At 56.9% G+C, this 27338-nt stretch overlaps 1 protein-coding gene across 1 annotated transcript in view; it reads left to right on the top strand.

Annotated features, from left to right (window-relative positions):
• The window catches only part of ZZEF1 (zinc finger ZZ-type and EF-hand domain containing 1), a gene marked incomplete at its 5' end in the record, with an annotated part of 66436 nt that overhangs the window by 24197 nt on the left and 14901 nt on the right, over nucleotides 1-27338 (top strand). Inside the window, 27 exons of the mRNA XM_027848864.1 lie at nucleotides 1106-1265; nucleotides 1517-1638; nucleotides 1729-1851; nucleotides 2299-2465; nucleotides 2549-2630; nucleotides 2821-3019; nucleotides 3345-3493; nucleotides 4052-4292; nucleotides 5954-6033; nucleotides 6371-6464; nucleotides 7233-7668; nucleotides 7879-8043; nucleotides 8218-8337; nucleotides 8724-8885; nucleotides 12603-12732; nucleotides 12817-12955; nucleotides 18713-18878; nucleotides 18968-19230; nucleotides 20178-20263; nucleotides 20620-20758; nucleotides 22891-23015; nucleotides 23752-24029; nucleotides 24257-24431; nucleotides 24635-24767; nucleotides 25315-25511; nucleotides 26246-26365; nucleotides 26466-26615. Of these exons, the coding sequence (XP_027704665.1) occupies nucleotides 1106-1265; nucleotides 1517-1638; nucleotides 1729-1851; nucleotides 2299-2465; nucleotides 2549-2630; nucleotides 2821-3019; nucleotides 3345-3493; nucleotides 4052-4292; nucleotides 5954-6033; nucleotides 6371-6464; nucleotides 7233-7668; nucleotides 7879-8043; nucleotides 8218-8337; nucleotides 8724-8885; nucleotides 12603-12732; nucleotides 12817-12955; nucleotides 18713-18878; nucleotides 18968-19230; nucleotides 20178-20263; nucleotides 20620-20758; nucleotides 22891-23015; nucleotides 23752-24029; nucleotides 24257-24431; nucleotides 24635-24767; nucleotides 25315-25511; nucleotides 26246-26365; nucleotides 26466-26615 (4401 nt within the window). The remainder of the gene's footprint in view (nucleotides 1-1105; nucleotides 1266-1516; nucleotides 1639-1728; nucleotides 1852-2298; nucleotides 2466-2548; nucleotides 2631-2820; nucleotides 3020-3344; nucleotides 3494-4051; nucleotides 4293-5953; nucleotides 6034-6370; nucleotides 6465-7232; nucleotides 7669-7878; nucleotides 8044-8217; nucleotides 8338-8723; nucleotides 8886-12602; nucleotides 12733-12816; nucleotides 12956-18712; nucleotides 18879-18967; nucleotides 19231-20177; nucleotides 20264-20619; nucleotides 20759-22890; nucleotides 23016-23751; nucleotides 24030-24256; nucleotides 24432-24634; nucleotides 24768-25314; nucleotides 25512-26245; nucleotides 26366-26465; nucleotides 26616-27338) is intronic.

The raw sequence follows: 27338 nt of genomic DNA, 5'->3' as shown, positions 1-27338 counted from the left end.
TCGGTCCGTCCATCCCTCCATCCCTCCATCCGTCCCTCCCTCCATCCGTCCGTCCCTCCATCCGTCCGTCCCTCCATCCGTCCGTCCATCCATCCGTCGGTCCGTCCATCCGTCCATCCACGGATACCGAGGGCAGGCCCCGTATTCCAGTGCGAGGCGGCCTAGGGCCACCGGGGAGGAAGAGAGCAGGCTTTGCAGCCCTTTGAGGCCCACGTCGGTTTCTCCTCATCCTGTTTGTCCTCCCGCAGACGCCACGCCTCATGGTTGGAGGTCTTAGGACCCCCTCGCCCTGGGCCCCGAGAAAGGCCCTTGTGGGCAGGCAAAGGGAGGCCCCTCTGAGTCAGCAAGGCCATCCGGGAAGAGGCTGGCCCGCGGTGGGCACTCGGAGCATTTAGGGTTAGCAGATGAAGGCAGCGGGCCCGTCCACGATCAGGGAACTGTCTGGTTTGGGTGGCTTCAGACTCCGTGCGGCAGCCGACTCTGGGTAGATCTGGAGGAGGTTGGAGGGCCAGCCCCCCGAGGGCAGCCTCTTTATCTTGCGTCTGAGTAGCGGGAAGATGAGTCCCTTGCAGGTAGGCCGCTGCTGTGGCGCTCTGAGCTTCATTCAGAAGGGGCCGTTTTCACTGCATCGTTAAAAAAAAATCTCCCAGCGGACTCCCCGTGAAGGACCCCGCGAGTGTGAACCACCGCCATCTTGTTCCACGTCTCTCACCGTCCCTCCCCCTGGCCCCGCCGTCCTCCAGGCCAGGCCTTCTGTCTTTCGTGTGCTCTCCTCCGACGTACAACAGCCCTCCTGTCCCGTCTGTTTCTCCCAAGCGCCCCCTTCTCCGTGAGGCCATCCCTCATCCGCGGGGCGGGGCGGGGCTGGGGGGCAGGGCCTGAGGAAAGGACCACAGAAACGGTAGGCCCCCCGCCTTCCAAGAGGCTTCCTCCTCTCAGGTCGGTGAAGGCCATAGTTAGGTGCAGGATAAAGGCCCCTGGAGGCCAGGCGACGCTGAGAGGAGGCCTTCCCATGATAAGTGGGGTGGGAAGACCTGGGGGCACCTTGTGGCGCCGGCTCTCTGCTTGGTAAGCGCCAGGCACTGACCCTCCTCCTCTCTTGTAGTGTGACATGCTGATGCAGGGCGTGGCCCCAGGGGAGAGCAGCCCCGCCCTGTTCTCCCTGCTCTGGTCAGTGCAGGGCAGCCTGCTGTCCTGGTGCTACCTGCAGCTGAAGGGCAGTGAACCACGGGCCAAGAAGCTGGCTGTGGAGATGGTGGAGAGATGTGAGTGGGAGCTTGTCTGGCCCTCCCGGGGCCTCCTGGGGGGCAGGGGGAAGGAGGTTGTCCCATGCAGTGCCCCCACACCTGGGTGCCTCCCTCGCCGGTGGTCTCCCAGGCGTGGTGGCATCGCCCTGTCCCTGCCCCCATCCTGCTCACACCCCTGTCTCTCCCTTGGCCGCAGAGCTACATGGTGACTGAGCAGGAGGTAGTCGTGTCATTTAAAACGCTGAATTGTTTTCATTTTCTTTTGTTAGATGTGGGACAGTTCCTGGCCAGCATGAGAATAGTTTTGCGGTCACTTTTGTCCCAGTATGGTGGAAAAAAAATAGTAGAAAATTTGTGTAACTCTGTGTTTGCCATGGCAACTCGTCAGCTGGTGAGTGAGTCCCAGGGACAGCTCTTGTGGCTGGGCGCTGGGGCGCTGCCTGGCGCAGCTCTGTGACGGCGCCTTCTCCCTGCTCTGCAGGTCATCTTCCTGCTGGACTTCTGCCCCTTGGACATCCCACACTTGGCGCTCTTGAAGGAGTTCAGCACCTTGACAGACCTCTTGAAGGACCTCTGCAGTGACCCCGATGGAGGACCCAATCAAGTAACTCTCGCTTTGTGTTTCTTTTCCTGCCGGCTTGGGAAGTGTGCGAGCAGCCCCTTCCTCCTGGTGGGCCTCCCCGCTCCCCTTCTGTAGTTTGCTTCCCAGCTGTTCTGCCCTTTGGGACGCCAGGCCCCGTCAGCACTTGCGGTGTTGAGGGAAGGCGCTGTCTAGCTCAAGCGCTCTCCCCGGCGTCCTCCAGCGCAGGGCAGGCCATATGCAGCGTCTCGGATCTGCGGTAGTCAAGCCGAGGTCCCAGAAGGACGGGGCTTCTGGCCAGAAACCCAAGGGAACCGTTGGCAGTTCTGGGGAACCCAGGGCCCCCCTTGGCTCCTTCTGAGGGGAAAGTCGTGACTGTTTCCGTAGAGCTGCGTGTGGGCCCCGCGTGTGGGGCTGGGCTCCCAGGGAATGCAGCGCTAACAGCGCTTTCTCGGGTGTTTCCTTGTCTAGAAGGACATGGACATCTGGCAGCAAGAGAAGCCGGTGGTGTTGAATACCTGGGCAATGGAATCTGCCCATAACTATAGCAACAATTGCCACGAGGTGGCTGTCTTCTTGAGCCCTGGGGCCACCTCCTTTGAGGTGGAGTTTGATGACAAGTGTGAAACTGAGACCAGGTCAGTGTGGTGGCTTCCTGCGCAGCCCTGCCCTCCCTTGGCCAGGGAGCAGGGGAGAGTAATGGAGGACGTTGTCTCTGCAGATATGATTACCTGGAGTTCACTGATTCTCGAGGCACAAAGACCCGCTATGATACCAAAGTCGGCACAGACAAGTGGCCCAAGGTGAGGGTCGTGATCAGGGCAGAGAAGGGATCTGGCTCAGCTGAGGGCCTGGGGCGTGGGTGGGGCAGGTTCCTGGGCCCACAGTGGCTCCTCCCCTTCTTCGGGGCGGGGGGGGGGGGGGGGGGGGGGGGGGGAATGAAAAGCTCTTGTCTGGCGCCAGCTAGCAAAATCCTGTCTCCTTGCCTTCTAGAAAGTGACCTTTAAGGCCGGCCCCCAGCTGCACTTTCTCTTCCACTCGGACAGCAGCAACAACGAGTGGGGTTACAAGTTCACTGTCACGGCCTACGGCCTGCCAGATGTGGCCGTGTCCTGGGGCCTGGACCTGCAGCTCCTGGTGTCCAGGCTGATGGGGCGCTTGGCCTCCCAGTGTCTGGCCTTGCGAGCAGATCGTAAGTGGCTTGGTCAGTCGGGTGACTGCGTGCTGAGTGAGGTAGGGGCAGGGTGGGGTGGGGCGGGGCAGCCCCGCTGAGGGGCTGCTTGGAGCTTTCTAAAGCCCCCGTAGGCACAGGAACCACACAGCTGGTCTCATCTTCCAGTGACCACCGTGGGAGATCACAGAGCTGATAAGCAGGCGGGTCCCTCAGACGAGCCACCGGGCCTGGGTTCGAATCCAAGCTCTGGCCCTGACTTGCCTCGGGACCCTCGGCAAGCCCCGTGGGGTGTGGTCTTCCCGAGGAAAGAGGAGGATGCTGAAAGGCCGCCTTCTCTTTTCAGAGTTAGGGGGTGACGTGGGACTGCCCATGGCCAAAGTGACACCCGTCCTTCATTCCCCTTTGTGGAAACCAGTCTTCAGGCACCAGCTGTGCCCGGAGGAGGACCCGGGAGCCTGTGGGCCCACTCCTTCCCCCCAGGATGCCAAAGAGGTATGAGCTCTGCTCGGGAGCATCTCCCAGGCCGCAGGGAGGGAGGGCGGCCGTGGCAGTGTCTCCACCTTCCCTGCGTGGCTTGGCAGAGCTGCGCGCAGTGCCTGGCACCTTAATAAATGGTGGTCGGTGGGTCGATCCTGTCCCCAAAGGGCAGGCCTCTTAGGGCTGCCGCCCACCTTGCCCTTGAGCTCCGGTCACTCCAGCAGGGTCTCCAGGTGTTTGGATCGAGTCTGCCAGCGTTCGTGCAGATGGACAGACTGCTTTCCGCTGGCCAGGAGTGCCTGGGGGCACACGCATCTGTCACGGATTTCTCTGTTAGGGCCGGGGTCCTGCCGCCGCCAGAAGGCTCCGCGGTTACTCCCTGGGGAATCGGGGCCTGTCCGCCACCTTCCGCTCGCTCATGCTTAGCTCCCCCCAGAACGTCTGAGCATGTGCCTGCACCCCCACCCCCTCTCCGAGCGAACTCCGAGCCCTGGCTCGTGTCTGTCCTTTGGGGCTGAGCTGCAGCCCTCGAGCTGGCGGCTGACGCCTCGATGCTTCTGTTTTGTTTTCCAGAGTCGGAGCGCTCAGGCTGACGTCTGCCGCGACCTCCTCATAGACTTCGCAAAGTCAGACCCTGCCCAGGGCTTCTGTGGGCAAAGTCCTGAGCTTTTCCAAGGACTCACACAGGCATGTAAAAAACAGGCCCCGCAGACAGATAGTGTTGCCGGTTCCGCTGTGGATCGAGCCGTGAACGCCGCGTTTGCCGCGTTGGTGTATCTCACGCCGCAGCTGTATGAGAAGCTGCAGAGCTATGGTAACTGTCCCCTGCCAGGCCGGGCTGGGCCGGGCTAGCTAGCGACAGCCGCGCTGCTCTCGGGGAGCTCCCGCCGCTGGCAGCCGCCTTACGTGCAAAAGAGCAGGTCATTTCTCGTTCTCTCGGGGCGAATGAAATGCCAGGGGTGCGGGGAGAAGACACAGAGGTGCCCCTGAGTTTTCTGAGGACCCCAGATGGAGGAATGTACATCTGTCCACATTTCACGAGTCCTGATTTCCTCCTTTGATAGACCCACCCGAGGGTGCCTGAGGAGTCTGGGGATGAGGGTGGGATGGGCCCGGGCACGTGCGGAGTTTCTGGGCCTAGAGGTAAGGCAAGCATGCCCTCCGGCCAGGTCCTGGGGGGTCCCCAGAATGGCCTCTGTCCTAGAGCTGCCTCTAACTGCCCCGGAGAGGCCTCCGTCACCGGGAGACTGGAAGTGTCTAGAAGGCAGGGGCTGCTTGCCATTTTGGGGCTTTTTCCCCTTTGCATCCTCTATTTCTTAGAGCACCTAGCACCCAGCGGGTTTGAATAAATGCCTCCAAGGCCTTTAAAACCTAATAGGGTGGAGTCCCTGGACCTGCTGACTGTGCTGTGAAGGACAAAGTCATGAGGGGCCAGGCAGAGACCAAGAGACATCGGGGGGGGGGGGGTCCCAGGAGGGACTCCTTTCTCTTGAGATCAGGACAAGGTTCCTCGGGGGTGTGGTACCTGAGTATCTGGAAGGGACACGGGCAGGGGCTTCACCCAGGGCACCAGGAGGCCAGAGGAGCCTGTGCCAAATCATCTCAGATGCGGCAAGGCCAGAGCAGGTGGTTGCTGGAGGAGTCTAGGGAAGGGAGAAGTGGCTGGAGGGCGGGTGGCATTGGGCCTTGAACAGCCACAGTAGCATTCGGGACAGCGTGAGGGTTACATGGGAGCTCAGGCTATGTGGGGAAGCTTCTGAGGGTAGCGGAGAAGACGGCATTGCAGAGAAGTGACCTAGAGGCAGCGGGAGCAGTGGAGGCATCGTCAGGAGCCGTGACAGCGCTCTGGCTGGCCGGGGCCTGGGGCCTCCCTGTGTGCGGAGACGCTCCTCGGGGCCCTTTGCCATGACCTCTCCTGGGGCCTCCCTGGGTTTCCGGCCGAGTGACGAGGCTCCGCCAATCTCTTCTCAGGCCAGATGGGCGGCCCCAGGAGCATGTTAGGAGGAGGGGCCGACTCCCCATGCTGGGCAAAGGCCGGGCCTTTTGGCTCTTTCTCGCTCCCGGATGGCATGTTGTTTGTGGGTCTGAGTGGCCGGTGTTGGCAGGGCACCTGAGATGCGGCTTTGTCTCAGCTTCCTTGCTGGCGTCCCTCCGCCACAGTGTGGGAGAGTGGACGTGGCAGGGGGCGTGTGCTGGGGACCACTTAGGTTCTCCTGGAGTCGTATCGAGGTGACACGGGGCAGCGGTGCTGTGACCAAGCTGGAACCGTCCGGGCAGCCGGGCCCCACCGTGGAGATTTGTCTGTTAGAACACTTTGGGTGGGGCAGGGGAGAGTCGGGGTGGGCTGGGGCACCTGCTGCCATTTGCCTCCTGCCATGTTATAGGCACCAGGTGTGCTGTCGGGACATTCCTTTTGTGGTCTAGGGGAGAGAAGTGGGCTGGCTGGTGACCGCGTCCCTTCTCTTTTCTCCCCAGTTAACAGTGGGGGCCAGGGGGTGCTGAGTGAGGAGTTTGCCCAGGTGTACGCCCTGGCCGAGGGCATTAGGATATGGATGGTAAGATGGTTTTTTGGGTGGGCATGGCCCCTCTTGGCCCTCTGCTGACTCTCAGCTCTTAGAAAGGGGGTGGACGGCGAGGCGACCTCTCCCGTGGTCTCCACGTGGTCTGAACAAACCTAGCCCGCACATTGCACTTTCAGGCTTGGGGAATGTCACGTCAGGGCCCATCGTGACCCTGCTTGAGCCCCATGATAGCAGGACGGGCCGTGTTGTCAGCACTCTGGCCCCTGCCAGGGATGTGCTCTGTTTCTGGGATATCTCTCCTTTTTAAGTGATTTCCTTGGGCCATGACATCTGCCAGACCCTAATGACTTGGATCAACTCCTCTTCCCAGTTAGAAATGAAGCAAAAATTCTTGCTGGACAAGGGAGACAAGATGGAAGGAGAGCTGGATGCCGACATGCAGGAGGTGAATCCGGAGAGCCTGGGTCAGTGTCCTTGCGCCTTCTCGGGCTGCCTTGTGCTCGTTTAGCGTCACCACGGGGAGCTCTAGACAGTTTAGAGAGGTGGCTGAGGCCCCAGCTAAGAGGCCATTCAACACGCTTGTTAGACATCTATTGTACGGATGGCGCTGGGCTTAGCAGTGGTGATAGAGAGATGAGACGTGACCGTGTCTCTGTGCTCGGAATTGGGAAGAGAAGTGGGAGGCAGTCACAGAGAAGGGGACGAGCGTGTAAGAGCTTCCTCTGGGCTGGCCATAGTGTGGACGAAGCGATTTACAAAGGGCTCATTGGGGAGGCCAGGGCAGAGAGATGCAAGGGTGGCGGGGGGAGGTGCCCCGGGGACAGCCTGGAGGAGGAGGGAAGATACAGCTTGCAGGGGACGGTAGTGTGGCGGCCCTCCAGGGCCAGTCTGCTCAGGGCACCCAGGGCGGCAGCCGGGATGGCGCCACGATGGGCGGCGGATGGGATGGCGCTATGATGGGTGGTGGTGGGATGGCTCCACCGTGGGCGGTGAATGGGATGCGCTACAATGGGTAGCGATCAGATGACGCCATGATGGGCGGCGGCCAGGATGGCGCTGCGATGGGCGGTGGATGGGATGTTGCTATGATGGGTGGCAATCAGATGACGCCACGATGGCAGCGACTGGACTGGCACCACGATGGGCGGCATCTGCCGTCAGCGGGCGCAAGATCCTCGGCTGTTTCCTGCACCCCTCCCACGCCCTGTCTCGTGCTGCTTTTCCCCCCTCAGCCCGACAGTGCACTCAGAAGAGTCTTTTGTTGCTGCAATTCCTGCCCGTGGGAGCGAGGTCCAGAGCGGGTCCTGGGGAGGCGTCAGTAGGCCCAGATGAAGCCGCGGACCGCCAGCTGCAGAGCCGTGGGCACAGGGGCGGCTCCATGGGGGACGAGCACTTCCAGGCCTCGGGGCCCGAGAGCCCCCGTCAGCAGGCAGAGGCCTCGCCGGCCCCTTCGGGCATGCCCCTGGAAAGGAGCGCTTCACAGCAGGAAGACGTGGTTTCTCCTCCGTCCACGCCAACCCGCAAACCGGCCCTCGGTCGAGGACGCCTGAGGCTTCTCTCTTTCAGGTCTGTGGAGGAGGCCCGGCCAGTGCCCACGGTGACCGAGAAATACCCCTTCCTCAAAGATGTGATGGACTTCATTAAGGACCAGACGCTTTCCCACGAGAGGTGAGCGTGCCGGAGCTGGGGGGCCAGGAGAACTTCCCGTAACATGGGGGGCTCGCCAGCCCGCCACCCTTCAGATACCCAGGCTGAGACCACTCTTGGCAGCCTTGGCGCGTGAGGCTCGGCGGCTGTTCAGGCTGACGGGCTTCTCCCGGGCGGTGGAGGGTCTGCGTTGGGGAGGTGGGCCGTCTGACGGTCCCGTCTGTCCCCCAGCGTTTTGAAGGTCCTTTCTCTGAAGAAAGCCCAGGCCGAGAGCGTCCTGGCTGCCCTGCAGGCAGCCCTGCGGTGCCTGGAGCTCCTCGGGCGGCCTCACTGCTTCCAGCCCCCCTGTCTGCTCTTCCTGCTGGAGCTGCTTACCTGCCAGAAGGACTTCACCAGGTGAGTGCGGGCCGTGCACGGCTCTCTGGGAGCTGCGCCTCACCCTGTCCTGGCTTCCCCGGGTCCCTTGGCTTCATGCTTGGGTGAATCGTCACATCCCCTGCTTGTCTGGGCACGTCGCTGCTCGGACATCTCCCGAGTGACCCAGGCTGCCCGTGTCCCTCTGTTTTCTAGCTATTTTGGACACCTGGAGGGCTGCGGGGCAGAGCTGCACAGAGAAATCCGGCACGCCTACCACCGGCTTGTCCGGTTCGTGGTGGATGCCGTGAAGGGCTTTGGGGCCCTCGAGGACAGGTACGGGGGACGGCCCCAAAGGGAGGGGGTCAGGCGCAGAGGTCAGCGCTGCGCAGCGAGGACGCTGGGGGAGAAGGCCGGCCTCCTCTCTCGCCTGGGCGTTCTCTCAGCCTCAAAGTCTCTGCCAGCTCCGACCCCGCTGGTGTGGGGCAAGTCTGCCTGCGAGGGATTGGGGAGATCCTCGGTCTCCTCTGTGCATGCCGTGGCCTGTCCCCCACGGGGGTCTTTGACGTAGATCAGAGGATGGACTCTGAAACGGGAGGCCTCCCAGGGGGCTGAACCGGCACTTGTTGGGCGGTGGTGAGCCCCTGGCTCCCGTCCCAGTGGTGGTGGGAGGGAGACCCGTCCGGCTTCCTGCTCGTGATGTGCCTCGTGGGCTTCTTCAGGTCACTGCTCCCTGCCTTGTCCTGCGTTCAAGCGTCCTTGCTCCATCTTCTGGATATGGGCTGGGAGCCCAGCGATCTCCCCTTCCTCCTGGACGTTGGCTTGCCAGAGCTGCTCATGACCATGTCACAAGAAAACATAAGTCTGCATGACAGTGTGATTTGGTGAGTGTGCTGGGGATCGGGCCCCTCCCTAGGACCAGAGGGAGAGGACTCCCAGGCGGGGCTCCCGTGTGCTTCTGAAAGCCTGATGGAAGGTCCGCTTGTCCTCAGTGCACACCTGGCCAGACTGCTCTGACTCTGCCAGCGGCAAAGCGGCCTGGCCTAAGGGACCATCCCCCAACCCGCCAAGTCCTGGAGTCTGCAGAGCAAGGGAGGCTGGGGCGGGGGCAGGGGGTGAGCGCCGTGGGGCGTAGACACACATCTTTTCTGGGACTTTTGGCTAGAAGCGGGGAGGTGGGTCTCCTCGCCTGGCTCAGAGGCATTCTCAGTCATTGTTCCTCTCCGCCAGCTCTGGAGATAGAGTTGGGCCAGAGCCCTGATTACATCTGGCATTCCCCATTTGTTTGGCCACGGATGCCCTCACCTAATCGTCTCCCCGCTTCGGGCATCCCCTCTAGGTCACCTCATTGCTGGTGCCTTCCGGATGCTGTCTGAGCACACGTTCCTAGTGTCAAAAATCCTCTTGTGGGCGCTGGCACTGAGGCAGAGCCTCAAAGGTGGCCAGTCCTTCTCTTTTGGGGTTGCTCTGACCAGGAGAAAGTCTTTCCCCTGGATTTGGCTGAGCTCAGCTCCTCACTGGGACCCTCCTGGGTCCTGACTGCCCTGATGGCCCTGTGGACATTTGAAGACCTCTGCCTTCCCTCTTCCCCCCTTTTCCCCCACCCACCTTCTCTGCCTCTTCCCCCCCCACACTCGTCCGCCCCAAGCCAGACACCAACAGTTTGCTCATGCGATGTGATTTCCATCATCTTCACTATTCTGGGCGACCTCCGGAGCCCAGCCGGGTAAAGCCAGCGCAAGAATTTCTTCCCTTCCTCCGCGTGTGGCCCAAGGCGGCCTCAGTTTTCCCGGCACCGACGTCATGCTGCTGGTGCCCACTGAGCACTGACTCTTTCATTTTGGTGGGTGTTGCCTCCCTAGCTAACTTGGGGACCCCCTTGAGGGAAAAGAATGGCTTCTGTTCTTGATGTCCCCCCAAGAACCCCAAGAATGACGTGTTGCCCTACAAGAGCCATGTGGGGGGGCCATGGATAGCAAGCTGGCCCTGAGCTCACAGGGGAGGGAGCATGTATTAGGAGCTTATTATATGCAGATCTGTGGGCAGGGTCTGCAGGTACTGAGGGAAACATCCCAGGGGAAAACAGCTGTCAGTCAGAGGGAGAGGCCCAGGCCAGCATCTCAGGTGTAACGGGGAGCTGTAGGACGGGTCAGACGTCTCCTGAGTTCCCACTGGCTGTGGAAGGGTGGCGCACCTGCAGGGATGTGACCAGGCTGCCTCTGCAAACCCATGGTGTCCTGCGATGACGGCCCAGGGTGCTGGGCCGGAAACCTGGCTGCTCCCAAGGCTCTTGGGCCTGGCACCCATCAGAGTCTGAGGGGACATGCGGTTCCCTGCAGGCTGCCTCCCTTCTGCCCTGGTGAGCGGCACTTGGTTGGGAGTCGGGAGGGATGGCTGGCCCCTTCTCCACAGGAGGATGGTTGGGCTGGAAGCAGGAGCCGTGGTCTTGGCGATGGGAAGGGGCAGGGAGCTGCGGTGTCCTTTCCAGGGCTCCTGTGCTTCTGTGGGCCCCTTGGTGGCCGTCACATAGCAGTTGCTTGTCTTGGTAGTGAGGGTGACGGAGCTGTGGTGTCTCTACAACCCTTTCTTCCCTCTGTGATGGTTAGGGGGCTGTCTGGTGGTGCAGGGGACCTCGCTTTTCCCACAGTTCTTAGATTCAGGATCCCGGTCTGTTTCAGGAAGACACAGGCTCACCCTCCACCCTGGACGTACACTGGCTGTGTGGGCCTGGGCCAGTCTCTTAAGGTTCTGGGTGCAGAGCCCATCCCAAGCTTTGTGGGCAGAGGGTTCTTGCCAGTGGTTAGCGCATCCGTTGTCAAGTTTACCTAGATTGTGAGGAACACCTTAACAATGTCTCTGTGCCTCTTCTGTCCTCACCCTGCAGCTGGATGGCGGCTGGGAGTGGTGTCTGGAATGGGGTGCCCTGGGATTGGCGCTGGGTTCTAAACCCAGCTGGTGTTCCCTCTTTTCAGCAGCAGGGAATTCCAAGGGAAACCAGTCATAGGAAATTTGGGGACCAAAAGCATTCAAGCAGGTCCCCCGAGTTCAGGCCAAGAGCCTCAGACTCAGTTCCCTTCCACCTGGGGGACTCCGGGCTTCTGTGAGGTGCCGCTGTTGGAAAAGGAGACCTGTAAAGGGTTGCGGCATCTCCTGCCCTGAAGGGCTGCAGGGAGCAGAGGGAAGGACCCGGATGGACTTGGAGTCAGGAAGGCCCTTCAGAAGCTTGTTGGCAGGATGGCCGACGAGGCCCGGCTCCCTGAGCCGCCGCGGGGCCGGTCCCCCCTGCGGCACCGAGGCCCCATAAGCTCGTGGGCCCATGTGAGCCGAGGTCACCCCCTCGTTGTACTCGAGGACACGACGGAAGCTTCATTGAGGTCAGATCCACTAGTGGTCCTTTTCTTATAGAATAGTGTCTTCCTTCGTGGCAGAATCACAGCTGAAAACCTGCCCAGAAAAGAACAAAGACGCCAGAATTTCCGCTCTTGGAGTCAGCCCGAAATAGCGGCCTGTTCATCCCGGAGAGGGACAGGGAGTTAACTGGCTCTCCGCCCTCGCCTATCTGATGTGTGGGGCTCCCCGCCGCGCCCTCTTTCCACCTCTTCTCTTGGGCTGACCTCATCAGCTCCCAGGAGTGCACTTACTCTGTGACCACGTGGATCTTTCTTTCCTCCCACGCCCTTGCCCTGGCCTGGGCCTTCGCCCTCTGCCTCTCAGCCATTGCCGTAGCTGTCTCCTAAAGGTGGCTGGGTGGTACAGTGCACAGAGCGCCGGGCCTGCTGTCGGGAAGGCTCATCTCCCTGGGTTCAGATCTGGCCTCAGACACTTAGTAGCTTAGCTGGGTGACCCTGGGCACGTCGCTTCACCCTGCTTGCCTCAGTTTCCTTAACTGCAAAATGAGGATCTTGGAGAAGGAAATGGCCCACCACCCCCATATCTCTGCCGAGAAAACCCCAAATGAGGTCACGGAGAGGCAGACACGACTGAAACGACTGAACAGCGAGCCTCGTTGGCTTCCACTCTGACCCAGCCCCTCATGGGTCACCACTGACCACATCTTATTTATAGAGCAGAGGTCTGACGGAGTTGTTCTCCAGCCCAGGAAGCGTCGCTGACTCCCGTGGGCCTCTGGAATCCAGTCCGCTCTCCTCTGTGTGCTGCTGCCTTTCCTTCCTCCTTCTGTATCACTCCCTTTCACATCCTGGGCGGTCCGGACAAGCGGCTTCCTTGCTGTCCCTTTCGATCTCTGGTCTCCTTGCCTTTGTGCAGGCAGATTTCTTCTTCACCTCCGCCTCTTGGCATCCCCAGCTTCCTCCAGAGTGGAGAACATCTCTGTTCTGGGGAGTGGGGGCGCTCTCCGACGCCCTGTCCACCCCAGCCGCCGGTGCCTTCCCTCTCAGGATCACTGTCGCTCGTCGTTTATGTACTCAGATGTAAGCCTCTCGAGGGCGGGCACTGTTAATTTCTGTCATTTTCTCCCCAGCGCCTGGTGTGTAGTCCGTGCTTAATAGGCACCGTTGATCAATTGACCAGCATGCTGGGTTGGCGCTCTGTGTCGTGCCAGCCCTCTGAACCCTCTGTCCTGCCGCGTTCTCTCCTTTCAGCCAGTGGAGCGAAGAAGATGAGATGGCTGCCTACAGAGAGACGACGGAGTGGATGGAGGAGTGCCGGGACGGCATGTTCGAGGCCTGGTATGAGAAGATCGCCCAGATGGATTCAGAGAAGCAGAGGAAGGTGTGTCCGGCGGGTGGTCCCGGGAGCGGCGGTGCCTGGCCGCCGCTGCTCCGTGACTCAGTGGCGCTATCTCTGCCATTGCAGATGCACATGTTCATCGCCCGCTACTGCGATCTGCTAAACGTGGACATTTCGTGTGATGGGTGTGATGAAATCGCCCCCTGGCGTCGCTACCGCTGCCTCCAATGTCACGACATGGACCTCTGCAAGACTTGTTTCTTGGGTATGGTTCCTTGGGCAGGGGCAGGACAGCTGAGCAAGTGCCCCGCCTCTGCAGGGCGTGGCGTGGAGGGGTGGCCTTCCACTTGGGAGCTCCTTCATGGTGGGCGTCGGACACAGCTGCGGTCACTCCCCTGTGCCAGGCCGTTGTCACCACCCCACCAGCCTGGGTTGCCCCTCCTTGCCCCCTGGTGGAACAGGGAGTGCTAGACGCGGAGTCAGGAAGACCTGGCCTGGATCCTGCCTTGGGTTCCCCCTTTCTAGAAAGGAGGGCTCGTGACCACGGCAGGTCGTGGTGCTGAGCCTCACTGTCCTCATCCGTGTCTGAGGAGAGCGGCGTCTTCTTGTCAGGGCCACGTAAATGGAGAGAAGGCCGTGGGCCTGGTCCTTGGGCGCACTGCCCACGTGAGGAGTCCCTGTGCCTTGCCTGCCCAGAGGATACACTGAGTGCTCTAGAACAGCCTTTGGTTTGGAACCCTGGTCACTAACTGGAGTGCTGTCATTGGGCCAGCCTCAAATTCACTTACCTAAGCGCTCTCCGCCATCCATCTTGTCTTGCCCACGCTCCTGCACCGTGCTGGATTCGGCATTCCCATGGCCTGGCCACATCCCTTTCTTACTGTCCACAGTCTCTCTTACATAGCGTGGGCCAGGGCGTTTGCCTGGGCTTGCTCTTCTCATCTCCTTTCTCCGTGCCCTGGCCTGGGTTCTAGGGGCCTCTCATCCGTTTTGTGGGGCTCTGGCAAGGCGTTCTCCTTCAACGTCGAGGAAACCAACACTGGAAGATAGGGTCGTTCTGCCTTCCCCTTTCCTTCCGCCCCCTTCTCTCTGTCATTCCTCCATCCATTCCACACAGTGAGCCTGGCCCCTGGCGCTGCCAGAGGTTTCCATCAAGTCTGTGTGGGTTTCTTCCTGCAGGCCAACTCACCACTGCCCTTCACACCCCTTCAGTCTCTCGAGATCACTCAAGAGTGTCCCTTCCCTTTTCAGCTAACTTTGCTTATGGAGCTGTATTAGCCCTTGACCTTCTGTTGGTCCTTTCTTGACCTTCTTTTTTTTTTTTCTTAAAAAAATTATTTATTTTTAGCTTTAATTTTTAAAAAATTGAGTTCCAAATTTTCTCCATCTCTCCAGCCCTTCCCCTACCCATTGAGAAGGCAAGCTTTGTGATAACATTTATTCATGTGAAATCATGCAAATCACATTTCAGTATTAGCCATGTTGCCAAAAAAAAAAGGCAAGAAAAATAAAGTGAAAAAATTATACTTCAGTCTACATTCAGAGTTCATCCTGTCTCTCTCTGGAGGTAGAGAGCATTTTTCGCCATGCGTCCTTTAGAGCTGTCTTGGATCATTACCTTGATCAGAGCAGCTAAGTGTTTCATAGTTGTCCTTGTTCCAGTATCATTGTGGTTATGTACGCCGTTCTCCTGGTGCTGCTCACTTCACTTTGCATCACTTCATACAAGTCTTCTCAGGCTTTTCACAACAGTATTCCGTCACAACCATGTATCACGACTCATTCAGTCATTCCTCAACAGATGGTCTTCCCCTCAATTTTCAATTTCTTACCAATTTTCTTTATTCTTTTTGGAATACAGACTTAGCAGTGGTATTGCTGGGTCAAAGGGTATGCACAGTTTGATAGCCTTTGGGCATGGTTCCAAATCCAAAATGGTTAGATCAGTTCACAACCTCACCAACAGTGCATTAGTGTCCAAATCTTCCCCTTAACATTTGTCATTTTGCTTTTCTGTCATGTTAGCCAATGTGTATGGGGTGGTACTTCAGATGAGTTGTAATTTGCCTCTCCACCCCACCCCCATTTAGAAAGCATTTACTTTTAAATGGACGGGAAACAGATAAAAGAGTCTTACCACCTCTTTTGGCGCAAAGATTTCTGGACCATTTCTACTTAAGGCACATATCGATATATGGAAAGATATACAGAGAAACATAGATATGCCATGTCAGATGCCATGTCTGAACGTACATATACAGAGACAGAGACCTGAAGAGACAGAGATATGTATAGAAGCACAAATTTAGAGCTGGAAGGAACTTTGGAAGTAATCTAGTACAACCTCATTTTTTTTTAATTATTTATTTTTAGTTTTTAGCATTCACTTCCATAAGATTTTGAGTTTTAAATTTTCTCTCCCTCCCTCTCCGCCTCCCCTCCCCAAGATGGTGTATAATCTGATATAGGCTCTACTTAGGCATTCATATTAAGCATATTTTCACATTAGTCATGATGTAAAGAAGAATTAAAACTAATGGGAAGACCCACAAGAATGAAGAAATAAAACAAAACAGTTAAAGAAAAGGAGAGCAAATAGTCTGCTTCGATCCGCATTCAGACTCCATAGTTCTTTTTCTGGATGTGGATAGCATTTTCCATCATGAGGCCTTTGGAGATGTCTTAGATCCTTGCATTGCTGGAAAGGGCCAAGTCTATCAACATTGGTCATCGCACAACGTGGCTGTTATTGTGTACAATGTTCTCTTGGTTCTGCTCACTTCACTCTGTATCAGTCCATACAAGTCTTTCCAGGTTTTTCTGAAGTCTGCCTGCTCATCATTTCTTCTAGCACAGTAGTATTTCATTACATTCATATACCACAACTTGCTCAGCCGTTCCCCAATTGATGGGCATCCTCTCAATTTCTAATTCTTTACCACCACAGAAAGAGCTGCTATAAATATTTTTGTATGTGTGGGTCCTTTTCCCTTTTGTATGATCTCTTTGGGATACAGCCCTAGCCCTTTGGGCATAGTTCCAAATTACTCTCCAAAATGGTTGGATCATTTCACAACCCTACTAACAATGCATTAGTGTTCCAGTTTTCCCACATCTTTTCCAACATTTACCATTTTCCTGTTTTATCACGTTAGCCAATGTGATAGGTGGGATGTGGTACCTTAGAATCATTTTGATTTGCATATCTCTAATCAGTGGTGATTTAGAGCATTTTTATGTGACTGTAGATAGGTTTAGTTTCTTCTGAAAAATGCCTGTTCATATCCTTTAACCATTTATCATCTGGGGAATGGCTCTTATTTTTATAAATTTGACTCAGTTCCCTATATAGTTGAGAAATGAGGCCTTTATCAGAGAAATTTGGCCTAAAACTTTTTCCCCAGTTTTCTTGATTTCCTTCTAATTTTGGCTGCATTGGTTTTGTTTGTGCAAGATCTTTTTAATCTCGTGTAATCAAAATTATCCATTTTACTTCCTGTAATGCACTCTATCTCATGGTTATGATATCACACTTTATGTCTAAATCATTTATCCGTTTTGACCTTACCTTGGTATACGGTATGAGGTGTTGGTTAATACCCAGTTTCCGCAAAATTGCTTTTCAGTTTTCACAGCAATTTTTGGTTAATTTAACCAGTTCTGTTTTGTTTTGTTTTTTTCATAAAACTAGCTCCTGGTTTTATTTATTAGATCTTTTTTTAACTTTCAGTTTTATTAATCTTTTGATTTTCAGGATTTCTATTTTGGTGTTTAATTGGGAGATTTTCAATTTGTTCTTTTTCTGAGTTTTTTTTTAATTTCATGTTGAGCTCATTGATCTGCTCTTTCTCGCTTTTATTGATGTGTGCATTTAGAGATACAAATTCCCTGTGAGTACTGCTTTGACTGATTCCACAAATTTTTGTATGTTGTCTCATTGTTCTCATTATCTTTAATGAAATTATTGATTGTTTCTGTGATTTGTTCTTTGACCCACTCATTTTTTAGGATTATGTAGTTTCCAACTAGTTTTAAAGTAATTTAATCTTCCAAGGCCCTTTATTGAATGTAATTTTCATTGCATTATGGTCGAAAAAGTGTGCATTTGATGTTTCTGCTTTCCTGCATTTATTTGTGAGGATTTACATGGTCAGTTTTTGTGAAGGTGCCATGTACAGCTGAGAAAAAGATATACTCCTTTCTATTCCCATTTACTTCTCTCCAGAGGGCTACCATATCTAGTTTTTCTAAGCTTCTATTTATCTCCTTAACTTATTTATTTATTTTATTGTTAGATTTATCTAGTTCTGAGAGGAGGAAGTTCAAGTCCCTCACCAGTACAGTTTCACTGTCTATTTCCTACTATAATTTATTTAGCTTTTTTTTTTTCATTTGGATGCTCTGTCATTTTAATATTGATATTACTTCACTGTCTGTGGGACCTTTTAGAAACATGTAGTTTCCCTGATTATTCTTCTAATTAGGTCTGTTTTTGCTTTTGCCTTGTCTGAGGTCATGATTGCTACCCCTGCCTTTTTTATTTCAGCTGACACACAAGAGAGTCTACTCCAGCCCTGCATTTAACTCTGTGTGTGTGTGTGTGTGTGTGTGTGTGTGTGTGTGTGTGTGTCTGTTCCAAGCGCGTCTCTTGTAAACATCATGCTGTTGGGTGCTGATTTCTCGTCCATTCTGCTCTCTGCTTCCTTTGGTGAGTGAATTCACCCCATGCTCATTCACAGTGAGGTCCGCTAACTCTGTTCTTCTCTTTATCACTTTCTCTCTCTTCTGTACTGTTTGTCCTCAGAAGTCTGTTTTTGCTTCTGGCCATTGTCTTCCTTAACCTGCCCTCCTTTTTATCACTGCCACCACCATCCCCTTTCTTTTATCCCCTTCCCTTCCTATTTCCTTTTGGGTAAGATAGATCTCTCTACCCAGCTGAGAGGGTGTGGGTACATATCCTTCCATCTTTGAACCCGTTCAGATGAGAGGGAGGTCAAAGGGTTGCCCGCCACCCCCGTTTCTCCAAGAACTCTGCTGTGAAAAGCTCCTTGCACACCTCTTCTGTATGAAATAGTTTTCCCCATTATTCCCATCCCTTCCCCCTTCTCTCTTACCCCTTCATTTTTAAAAAAAATTATTCCAGCATAATCGACTCTCTCCCACCCCCTCTTTCTATGTAGAATCCTTTTGACTGTTCTGCTAATGTAGTAAGTGATGATAAAGTTCTTAGAAATTACATATATCATCTTCCTATATAGGAATGTAAACAGTTTAACCTTACTGACTCCTTTATGATTTCTCTTTCCTGTTTACCCTTTTATGCTTCTTTTGTGTCTTGTATTTGAAAGTCAGATTTTCTGTTCAGCTCTGGTCTTTTTATCAGGAATGTTTGGAAGTCTTCCATTTCATTAGATGTCCATTTTTTTTTCTGTGAAGGATTATGCTCAGTTTTGCTGTGTAGGTGATTCTTGGTTGTAATCCCAGCTCCTTTGCCTTCTGGAAAACATCCCAGCCCCCTACTCCTTTAATGTGTGATCCTGACTGCGGCTGCAGGACATTGAAGTGGTTTTTTCCTGCCTGCCTGCCTGAAGGATATTCTCTTTGACCTTCCAGCTCTGGAATTTGGCTAGGAATATTTCTGAGAACTTTCATTGTGGGATCTCTTTCAGGAGGTGATTGGCGGATTCTTACAGTTTCTGTTTTGCCCTCTCTTCTAAGATTGTAGTGCATCTTTCCTTGATACTTTCTTGAAAAATGATGTCTAGGCTCTTTTTGATCATGGTTTTCAGGCAATCCAGTAATTCTTAAATTATCCCTCTTTGATCAGTTTTCCAGGTCAGTTGTTTTTCCAGTGAAATAGTTCCTATTCTCTTCTATTTTTTCATTCTTTTGACTTTGTTTGATTATTTCTTGGTATCCCATGGAGTCGTTAGCTTCCACTTGCCCAATTCTAATTTTTAACGAATTGCTTTCTTTCCTGGGTGAGCTCGTGCTGTCTGATGTCTGCCTGCTCTGCCCACAGGCGGAGTGAAGCCAGAGGGCCATGAGGATGACCACGAGATGGTGAACATGGAGTACGCCTGCGACCACTGCCAAGGGGTGATCGTGGGCCGAAGGATGAACTGTGACGTGTGTGACGACTTTGACCTTTGCTACGGATGCTACTCGGCCAAGAAATACTCAGACAGGTACTTCCCGGGGACAGGCATGGCCAGGCTCCGCTCCCCTCCCCTCCCCTGTGACCCCGGCCTGTGCCACACGTGTCTTTCCTTTGCAGCCATTTGCCCAGCCATGGCATCACAGTCTACCCCATGGTGACAATTCGCACCAGTGACCGCCAGAGGCTTATCCAGCCCTACATCCACAACTATTCCTGGCTGCTCTTTGCCGCCCTGATGCTATACACCGCCGACCTGGCCAGTGGGGGCAAGGTCGAAGGGGAGAGGCCAGGCACTGAGGCCCAACAGGCCGCTGCCGCCCTACAGGGTCAGAGCCTGCAGCTCATCGGGGACTGCCTGGTGAAGGCACAGCGGGCCAAAGGTGAGGCCCTGCCCTCCCCACTCCCCAAACCAGCTTGTCTGCACCTTAACTGACCTTGGGGGTGTCACCTGGCCTGGTCTGAGGACCCTGCCTCAGTGTCCTGGTGTGCGTGCCTAACATTGAATGCTCAGGATGCCAGTTGAATGGAAATGCAGCCATCAGAAGGTTGTTGGGAAAGAGCACGCCCTGCTTGGGCCTGTGGGGCCTCGGGTGGCCTGGCGTGGGGTCACAGGAACAGGCCCGGCCTTCTGCCTCTTTCCTGGGTGGTTGGTGCATGAGTTCATTAGACTTGGTAATTAGTGACTTGGCAGGAGGGATCCGGCCATCATGATCACTGGCATTGATGCCTGGGCCTCAGAAGCGTCCCGGGGAGGCAGCTACCGTCGCGCTTGTATGGTGTCCATCTAAGCCAGGCCTGCACACCCTGTGGCCCGCGGACACCAAAGCATCTCAGGCGGCCTGCCAAAAGCGCAGAGGAAAACATCCTTTGTATGCAGAGGAAATCCTTTGGCAGGCCGCAGGCCTGTTCTAAGCCGTGACAGCCTATGACAGGTGTTGGGAGACACTGGAGGCAGGCGTGGCTGGCGGGTGTGCACATGTGTGCACACACACATGCATGGATGCACGGCCTCTGGTCGGCATCCCTGTGGCCGGTGTGATTGGCCCGGGCCTCGAGGAGTCTGCAGAGGCTCGGACCGTTGTGATCGAGGCCGGGGGGGCGATGGTGGAATCAGGCTCTGGGGTCGCTTTCCAACCCTCCCCGTGTGCACTTGAGAGCTGTTCAACCAAGGCCCTTCCCTCATCCTGTGACATGGGACCAGCAGGGGAGGAGGTTCTGGATCGCGAGGGGTGCGAGCAGCTCCCTGAGCGCCCCAGGACGGCCTGGGTCGGGCCTTCTTCTTGGGGGCTTCTCGGACCCTCTGTTTCTCACTCTTCTCTGTTGCCAGATGGGGCCTCGTCCTCGGAAAGCCAGATGATCCCCGTCAGCCGTTCTCAAGATGCTGCCGCCAAGGAGGCGGATGGGACAGACCAGGTAAGCGAGGCGGCTCCCAGAACGAGAACTCGTCCGCCCCGGAGCCCTCAGAGGGCCTCTGTAGGTGCGTCTGTCCCTGCCCCCAGCCCAGGACTGCTCACTGGCACACAAGGCTGCGGGATCACCGAACCTTTCTTCATGTTAGTCTGTGGGTGAGCCAGCAGCCATCTGCACGTCACGTGGATCGTCCGGAAGCTGCCGGATTCATCCTGGACGGGAGGGGCCGCCCTGGAGGGACTGGGGGCTCCTCGGGGAAGAGGCCAGGGGCTGGGCTGGCCCAGGCGCTGCAGCACCAAGTTGGAGTTCCTTGGCCCTAAGGCTCCCTTCCCTTACGCTTGCTTTCCTCCTTGTGTTAGGGCCAAGGAGACGCCCAGGACGAAACCCTCTCGTCAGGTGACAGAAGGGCCAGTCTGGGGGATGGAAGTCCGTCTTCAACAAAGGCGCCATCAGGCAGAGCCTCCCCTGACACCCCCGATGGTGTCCCAGGGCTTCCAGGTAGAGGCCGTTTCCCCCTCTCTTGCTTGGCGGTCGGTCTTGTGACGCCGTTCACACCCGGTCTTCCCTTCTCTTTGCCCAGTGTGTGTGCCGAGGTTGGCCCGTTGTCAATTCCTTGTCCTCCAGGGCCTCCCCTTCTGTGGGGGACCGCAGCGTGCGTATCTTACCAGTCCACAGAAAGTCGAGGACGAGATGGTCTTGTGATGAGACCAAGCATGGGAGGAATGAAGGCAGCCTTAGGTTGGGGCTCCCTGAAATGGGGCGGGCACAGCTCTCTGGAGTTGCATCTGAACAGACCTAGAGAAGGGTGGTCTGGTGGGCAGGCTGGCCAGGCCCACCCCCGGTGCTAGCCACGCCCTTCTCTCATCTCCCTGCCACTCTCAGCCTCACGTCACTACCCCCGAGGGTCCACAACACATTGAGGTCACCCCTCCCCACCTACCTCTCAGCTGAGAGCCACCTCCCGTCTCCCGTCCCCCATCCCAGGTGTCTGCCTTCTGCCGCCGGGTCCCCGTCGGCCAGGCACAGCCCTCTGCGGGCCCCAGTGGTCTCCTTCCATCCCTGCTCTCTCCCACACTCTGGCTGCTGCCTAAAGATAAGGCCCCCTCCCCACTGGGATCACCCCGGGTCACAGGGGATTGTGGATTATGGTCTACAGGCCATCCCCACACGCTGCCTTCTCCCAAGCCCAGATTCCTGTTCTGATGAGACCTCCTGCCCCCTGCCCTTGGCATCCCCAGCATCCCAGATCACTGCAGGGAGCTCTTCCTTCCTTCCTTCCCTCCTTCCTTCCTCTTTTCCCTCCTCCCTCCTTTCCTTCCTCCCCTCCTTTCCTCCCTTCCCTCCCTGCCCCCCCCCCCACCTTTGCCTCCTTCCCTCCAGGGCTTATGTTCTCAGGGCCCTGGCAGGTCCACATGGAGACAAGGTCTTGTCCCTGCCCATTGTGAAGCATGTTCACCTCCAGGTCACTCAGCTTTCTGGAGGACTGGGTTCCTAATTCGTCAGCCAGTCCACAAGCATTTCAGGTGCCCACAAAGGGCTCAGGCCTGGTCACATGAAAACAAAACAACCCTTGCCCCCAGGAATACCATGTACGTAGGTGAGGAAATTCAGGGATATTTGGGGAGGAAAGGCTCTGTATGGAGAGGGTGCCCAAGCTGGGTCTTGAGGAAGAGAGGGACCCTGGGTTCGTCTCGCCAGGGGCTTCTTGCCGAAAGCCCCACCTCTGCTCCATTTCTGACTCCAGCTGGTCACCTTTTCTCCACCCCGCTGGAACCCAGTAGTGCCTGGGCAGAGCCCTCATGCCTTGCTGACACCCCACCCCGTTCTCTGTGCCCCCCCGCCCCTCCTGGGCTTCCACTCGAAGGCCACACCGATCAGGACTGCAGAGTCCTGGCCCGAGCCTTCGGCCCCGGGGGGGGGAGCTCTTGCCTCCTGGCGTCCTGGGTGGCCTAGTCCACGTGGCCGGCCGGTCAGCCTCCTCCCAGGAGTGCCCATAGGCTCATGGTCCTCCAGGGGCACCTCTCTCATTTCTTCTTGCCGCCTCTTTGGTGCCGCCCCTCCCCTCGCTCTGTGGGCCTCAGCTTGGGTGCTCCTGGGCCTCCACGCTCAGCTCGTCTTTCCCCCCTCTGTTGCCTTTTCTGATTTTTCTTTCTCCTACTCACAAACCCATGTCACATACTGGCGCACTCAGCCAGAACCAACTCCCACACTGCCGTCCCCTCTCCACTGCTCACCTTTGACCTCAGGGGCATGGTTTGATTCTCACCCCCTTCAGTCCCCTTTGCTGCTACCCGGACGCTATCGCCGCGGTGCCACGGCACGTTTGTCTTCGTGGGCCAAAGGCGCTGTCTCCGGGTGGCCGGCCAGCCAGGGAACAGGGCTGTTCTGGTCTCTGCTCCAGAGACCCTTCTGGCCCTTGCCAGGAAGGACCGTCCAGAAGGCCTTGCTACCTGGAGCTACCTGGAGTGGCTGGATGGGCTCAGTGCCCACTAGCCACGGAGGTCTGCAGACCCACTGTTCTCACACGGAACCCGGTGACAACTTTTTGGGCAGATGGCTCCCCTGTCATGGCATCACTGGAATAACTTGGATTTTCACAGTCTCTAAAATTACCTGATTCTTCCATACAGGTACTTCCTCTTTGAAGACAGTGGAGGAGAAAATTGTAGCCCTGAGCCCCGAGCAAGTGTTTGCAGAATGTTCCCAGAAGAGAATCTTGGGATTGCTGGCTGCTACGTTGCCACCGTTACAATCAGTAAGAAACGTGGGGGGACTGGCAGGGCAGGGGGTCATCGTGGTCAGTCCGGACCGTTGGAACGATTGAAAGAATTGGCCTTCTGTCCTCTTGGGCGATCTTCCTGTAGATTGGGGTGAATCTCTGGAGTCCTGGGCAGCCGGGGGGGAGGTATACCGCAGTACAGCGTTTGAGGTTCAGTCGTGTGCGTGCCGGCTGCGCGTTGCTTCATTGGCCATCCCCAGTTGTGGCTGCTTAGCTCGGCTGCTTGGGAGGAGGAGGAGGAGGACGAAGGAGCTCGTTGCGTCTCTGTGGCTCCAGGCTTGGATGGAGAAAGGTGGGAGAACAACGTGGAGTTCCACACCTGTTCAGGAAGACCTTTGGGGACACAGGCTTGGCCGCTGACTGGGCTTCTAGCCTTGTCTGGCTAGACAGAAGGCACCATGTTTTGAATTTTATTCGAGTATTTCATGTAGAAAACAAACACCTTCACACCAGCCCACAGCTTAAAAATTAGTCAGTTTGGGCTGAGCGGCCATTGGGCGCCCTGCCAAGGGTTTGGCCTTCGAGGGAAAGCAGACCTGCGTTCCGGTGGCATCCCTGACTGCTCCGGGCCCGCCTGAAGGCCTTCTCCACACGGGTCTGCCCCAGACATGCCTTTTGGCAGGCGCGGCAGAGCCCTGGCCCTTCTCGGTAGCTGGGGAAAGCAGAGTCTCCTGCGGTCTGGCGGCGGCTCACCTGGTTTTCCTTCTGGCAGGGCTCCGCCGTCTCCTGGGCAAACCTGGACCACGTTCTGCCCCTGATGCTCCGCGTGGTGATCTCGAACGCAGGCCACCTGAATGAAGCCTACCACTTGACGCTGGGCCTGCTGGGCCAGTTCATCATCCGGCTCCCGCCGGCCCAGGTGGACGCCGCGGTGACTGCAGCCCTCTCAGCTGGACACGCCTTGTTTTCGGCCGGGGATGGGTCCGCTGCGCCCGAAGGCTGGAAGACGGTTCACCTGCTCTTCAGCCTAGGAGCCGTGTGCCTGGACAGGTGACCTGACACGCCCCTTCCTGGCCTGGCGGGCGGGTTCACCAGATTTGGGGAAGGCGGTATCTCCGTCGTTTGGGTCCTCCAGGCGCCCTGGGTGTACGTAACCCGCCGTGGAACACGCGCCCTCCCGGGATGGCCCCGTGTGGGGGGTGGGGCTTCCTCGGGGCAGGCCTGGCACCCCCGGCCACAGGGGGAGGCCTCACTGCCCTCTCCTGTCGGTCCGGCAGCCGCGTGGGCCTGGACTGGGCGTGCTCCATGGCGGACATCCTGCGTGCCTTACACGGCTGTCCCAAGTGGCGCAGCGTGGTGGCGGCTTTCACGGAGCACTGCCTGAAGCAGCTGCCCTTCCAGCTAAAGCACACCAACATCTTCGCGCTGCTTGTGCTCGTGGGATTTCCCGAGGTGGGTCTTCCTGTGCCGTCCGGTGGTCCTGGAGACGTGTGCCCCCTCGAGGCATGGGATGCCCAGAATGCAGTTACATGCCAGACGATGGGAAGGCCTCCTGGAATAGCAGGGGGGAGGGCCTGAGCCAGGCCCGCGGTGGGCAAAGGCTCGGGGGTGGGAAGGCCAGGTGTCTGCCGTGTCACAGCCCCTGCATCTCCCAGGTGCTGTGTGTGGGCGCGCGCTCCGTGTACTTGGACAACGCCAATGAGCCCCACGACGTGATCGTCCTCAAGCACTTTACGGAGAAGAGCCGGGCCGTCGTCATGGACGTGAAGACCCGCAAACGGAACACAGGTTCTGACCGAGAACGGGAGGACAGGGAGTGTTGGGGCTCCCCCGTGGGTCCCCATTTTCATTTCCCCCAGCACAGACCCGAGGTGTGCACCAGGCCACGGCCACAGCCACAGTGGAGGTGTGTGGAGTGCTGGGCTTGGGCGTTTTTGCGGTTCCCCTGGCAGTGCCGCGAAAATGGGCCACTATGAGGCTCAGAGAGGTCAGGGCCTAGCTGGACTGGCCTGGAAAGGGCCTGAGGCAGGCAGTGTTCCCAGCTCCCAGTCTGCTGCCTTGGTCCCTGGACCATCAGTGACTGACAGGCAGAGAAGGAGGCCCTGCCCTCGGGGCGCTTACAGTCTGTGCCTCCAGAGAGATGGGTTTTGGCGGGGAGGCAGCCGTGAGCCGAGGGAGAAGGGGCCGCACAGAGCGCTGCCCACGCCAGGAGGAGTCACATCACTGCCCCCCAGCCTGCCGGTGTCTGAGCAGAGCTGCCCTCATTAGACACGGAGGGAGCCATGGGGCTTCCCGGGAGGGACCGGCACGTGATGCCCTCTCCTCCTTGTTTCAGTCAAAGACTGCCAGCTGGCGCGGCCATGCGACCAAGGGAGCGCGGCCTCGAGTGCACCGCTGAGCACACACCTGCACTACTTCACCGCCATCAGCAGCCACCTGCTGCAGAGCAGCCTGGACCGCGGCTGCGCCGAGGCCGTGGAGGCCACCTGGGTGCTGTCCTTGGCGCTTAAGGGCCTGTACGGGACCCTGAAGGTGAGAGGGAGGGCGAGGAGGCGTGGGACGTGTGGGGGGCTGAGGGTAAGTGTGCGTGAGTGTGCGATTGTGAGGGTGTGTGTGTGCAGTTGTGAGTGGCGTGTGTGATAGGGTGTAGTGTGTGCATGGGTGATTGCATGTGCAGTAGTGATTGTGAGTGTGTGTGGTGTGTGATTGTGCGTATGTGGTTGTGAGTGTTGCATGTGATTGTGTGTACGTGTGTGATTGTGTGCATGTGTGTGTGATTGTAAGTGTGCGTGCGCAGTTATGAGTGTGTGGTTTGTGTGTATACGTGCATGTGTGGTTGTGTGTGCATGTGTGATTGAGTGTGTACATGCATGTGTGATTGTGTGTATATGCAGTAGTGGTTGTGAGTCTGTGTGATTGTGTGCGTATATGGTTGTGTGTGCGTGTGTGGTTGTGTGTACGTGTCTGTGTGTGCGTGTGTGTGACTATAGGTGTGCGTGCAGTTATGAGTGTGGTTGTGTGTGTGAGTGTGTGTACATGCATGTGTGGCCATGAGTGTGGTTATGAGTGCGTGCATGCACCACATGCGCGTGTGGTCGTGAGTGTGCGTGTGTGTGCATGTGTGTGATTGTGTGTGCATGCATGGTTGTGTGTGAGCCGGGGCCAGTCCTGGATGAGGGGCTGTGGCCATGTGTCTCCCCCGAGGCTTTGGGCTGTGGCCCCTGTGGCCCGGTGGCGGGCCTGACACCTTGTCCTCCACGTGGCAGGCTCACAGTTTTGAAAGAATCCACGCGGTCTTCCTGGAGTCGGGCTTACTGAAGCTGCTGGTGAAGAAATGCAGTCGAGGCACTGGCTTCAGTAAAACGTGGCTCCTGCGTGACTTGGAGGTGAGGGCCTGGGACGGTGCACAGGGGCATCATGGCCTCCGACCACAGAGGGCAGAGAGAGGCCAGAGCCGGGCCTCGTCTCAGGCTTTTCTCGTGGCAGATCCTGTCCGTCCTGCTGTACTCATCCAAGAAGGTCCAGCAGGAGCCTGGGGCTGGGCCTCCACAGCCAGGCAGCCCTCCGGGGGACACGGGGCCGAGCAAACCTGACCCACTCGAGGGCCTGGACGAGGCCACCAAAGTCTGTTTCTTGGTACGTTCCTTTCCGTCCCCTCTGGGCAGCAAGAGGACCAGGAGACCCTGGGTACAAGGGCTGCCTCGGCGCATCTGGCTGTGCAGTCAGAGCCGAGTAGCGCCAACCAGCCACCAGACCTCCACTCCCGCAGTGCATTGAAATAGCAAAGGGATCTGGCGGTCCAGGGCTTCGGGACAGGTGAAGGGAGTGCCCGAGTAGCTGCTGCACCAGCCGGCCGGGCCCGGGCTTCCGCCTCAGGGTCTCTGAGAGCCCCACACTCTGTGCAGGGGCCACACTGCCCCGCAGACCAGAGGCGGCTTGTCGTGCGTGGGAGCCCTCGTTTTCACCCTAATCATCGGCCAGTGTCCGTTTCCTAAATCCAGGTGAACTTTTGGTTTACCAGAAGGGGGCGTGGTTACCTCCTCCTCAGGAGGGCTCCGTCCTCCTCAGACACCACCCCCCTTCTCTCTCTCTCCCTCACTCATTCTTCTTTCTCATCTTCCTCCCTCCCTCTCTCTTCTGTCTCCATCCTTCCTCTCCCTGCTTTCTCCTTCCTTTTACTTCTCTCTTTCCTCTCCTTTCTCTCTCCCCTTCTCTGTCTCTCACTCTCCTCCCCTCTTCTTTCTCTCTGTCTCTCACTCTCCCCCCTCTTCTTTCTCTCTCTCTCTCGCTCTCCACCTCTCTTTTTCTCTCTCTCCCTCTCTCCTTCCCTCTCTCCTCTCTCTCTGTCTCCCTGCTGTC

Source organism: Vombatus ursinus, unplaced genomic scaffold (assembly GCF_900497805.2).
Source record: "Vombatus ursinus unplaced genomic scaffold, bare-nosed wombat genome assembly UNPS02006874.1, whole genome shotgun sequence".
NCBI classification, from domain to species: Eukaryota; Metazoa; Chordata; class Mammalia; order Diprotodontia; family Vombatidae; genus Vombatus; species Vombatus ursinus.
Note: the sequence above shows the minus strand (reverse complement) of the source record. Positions and strands in the feature narration are given on the sequence as shown.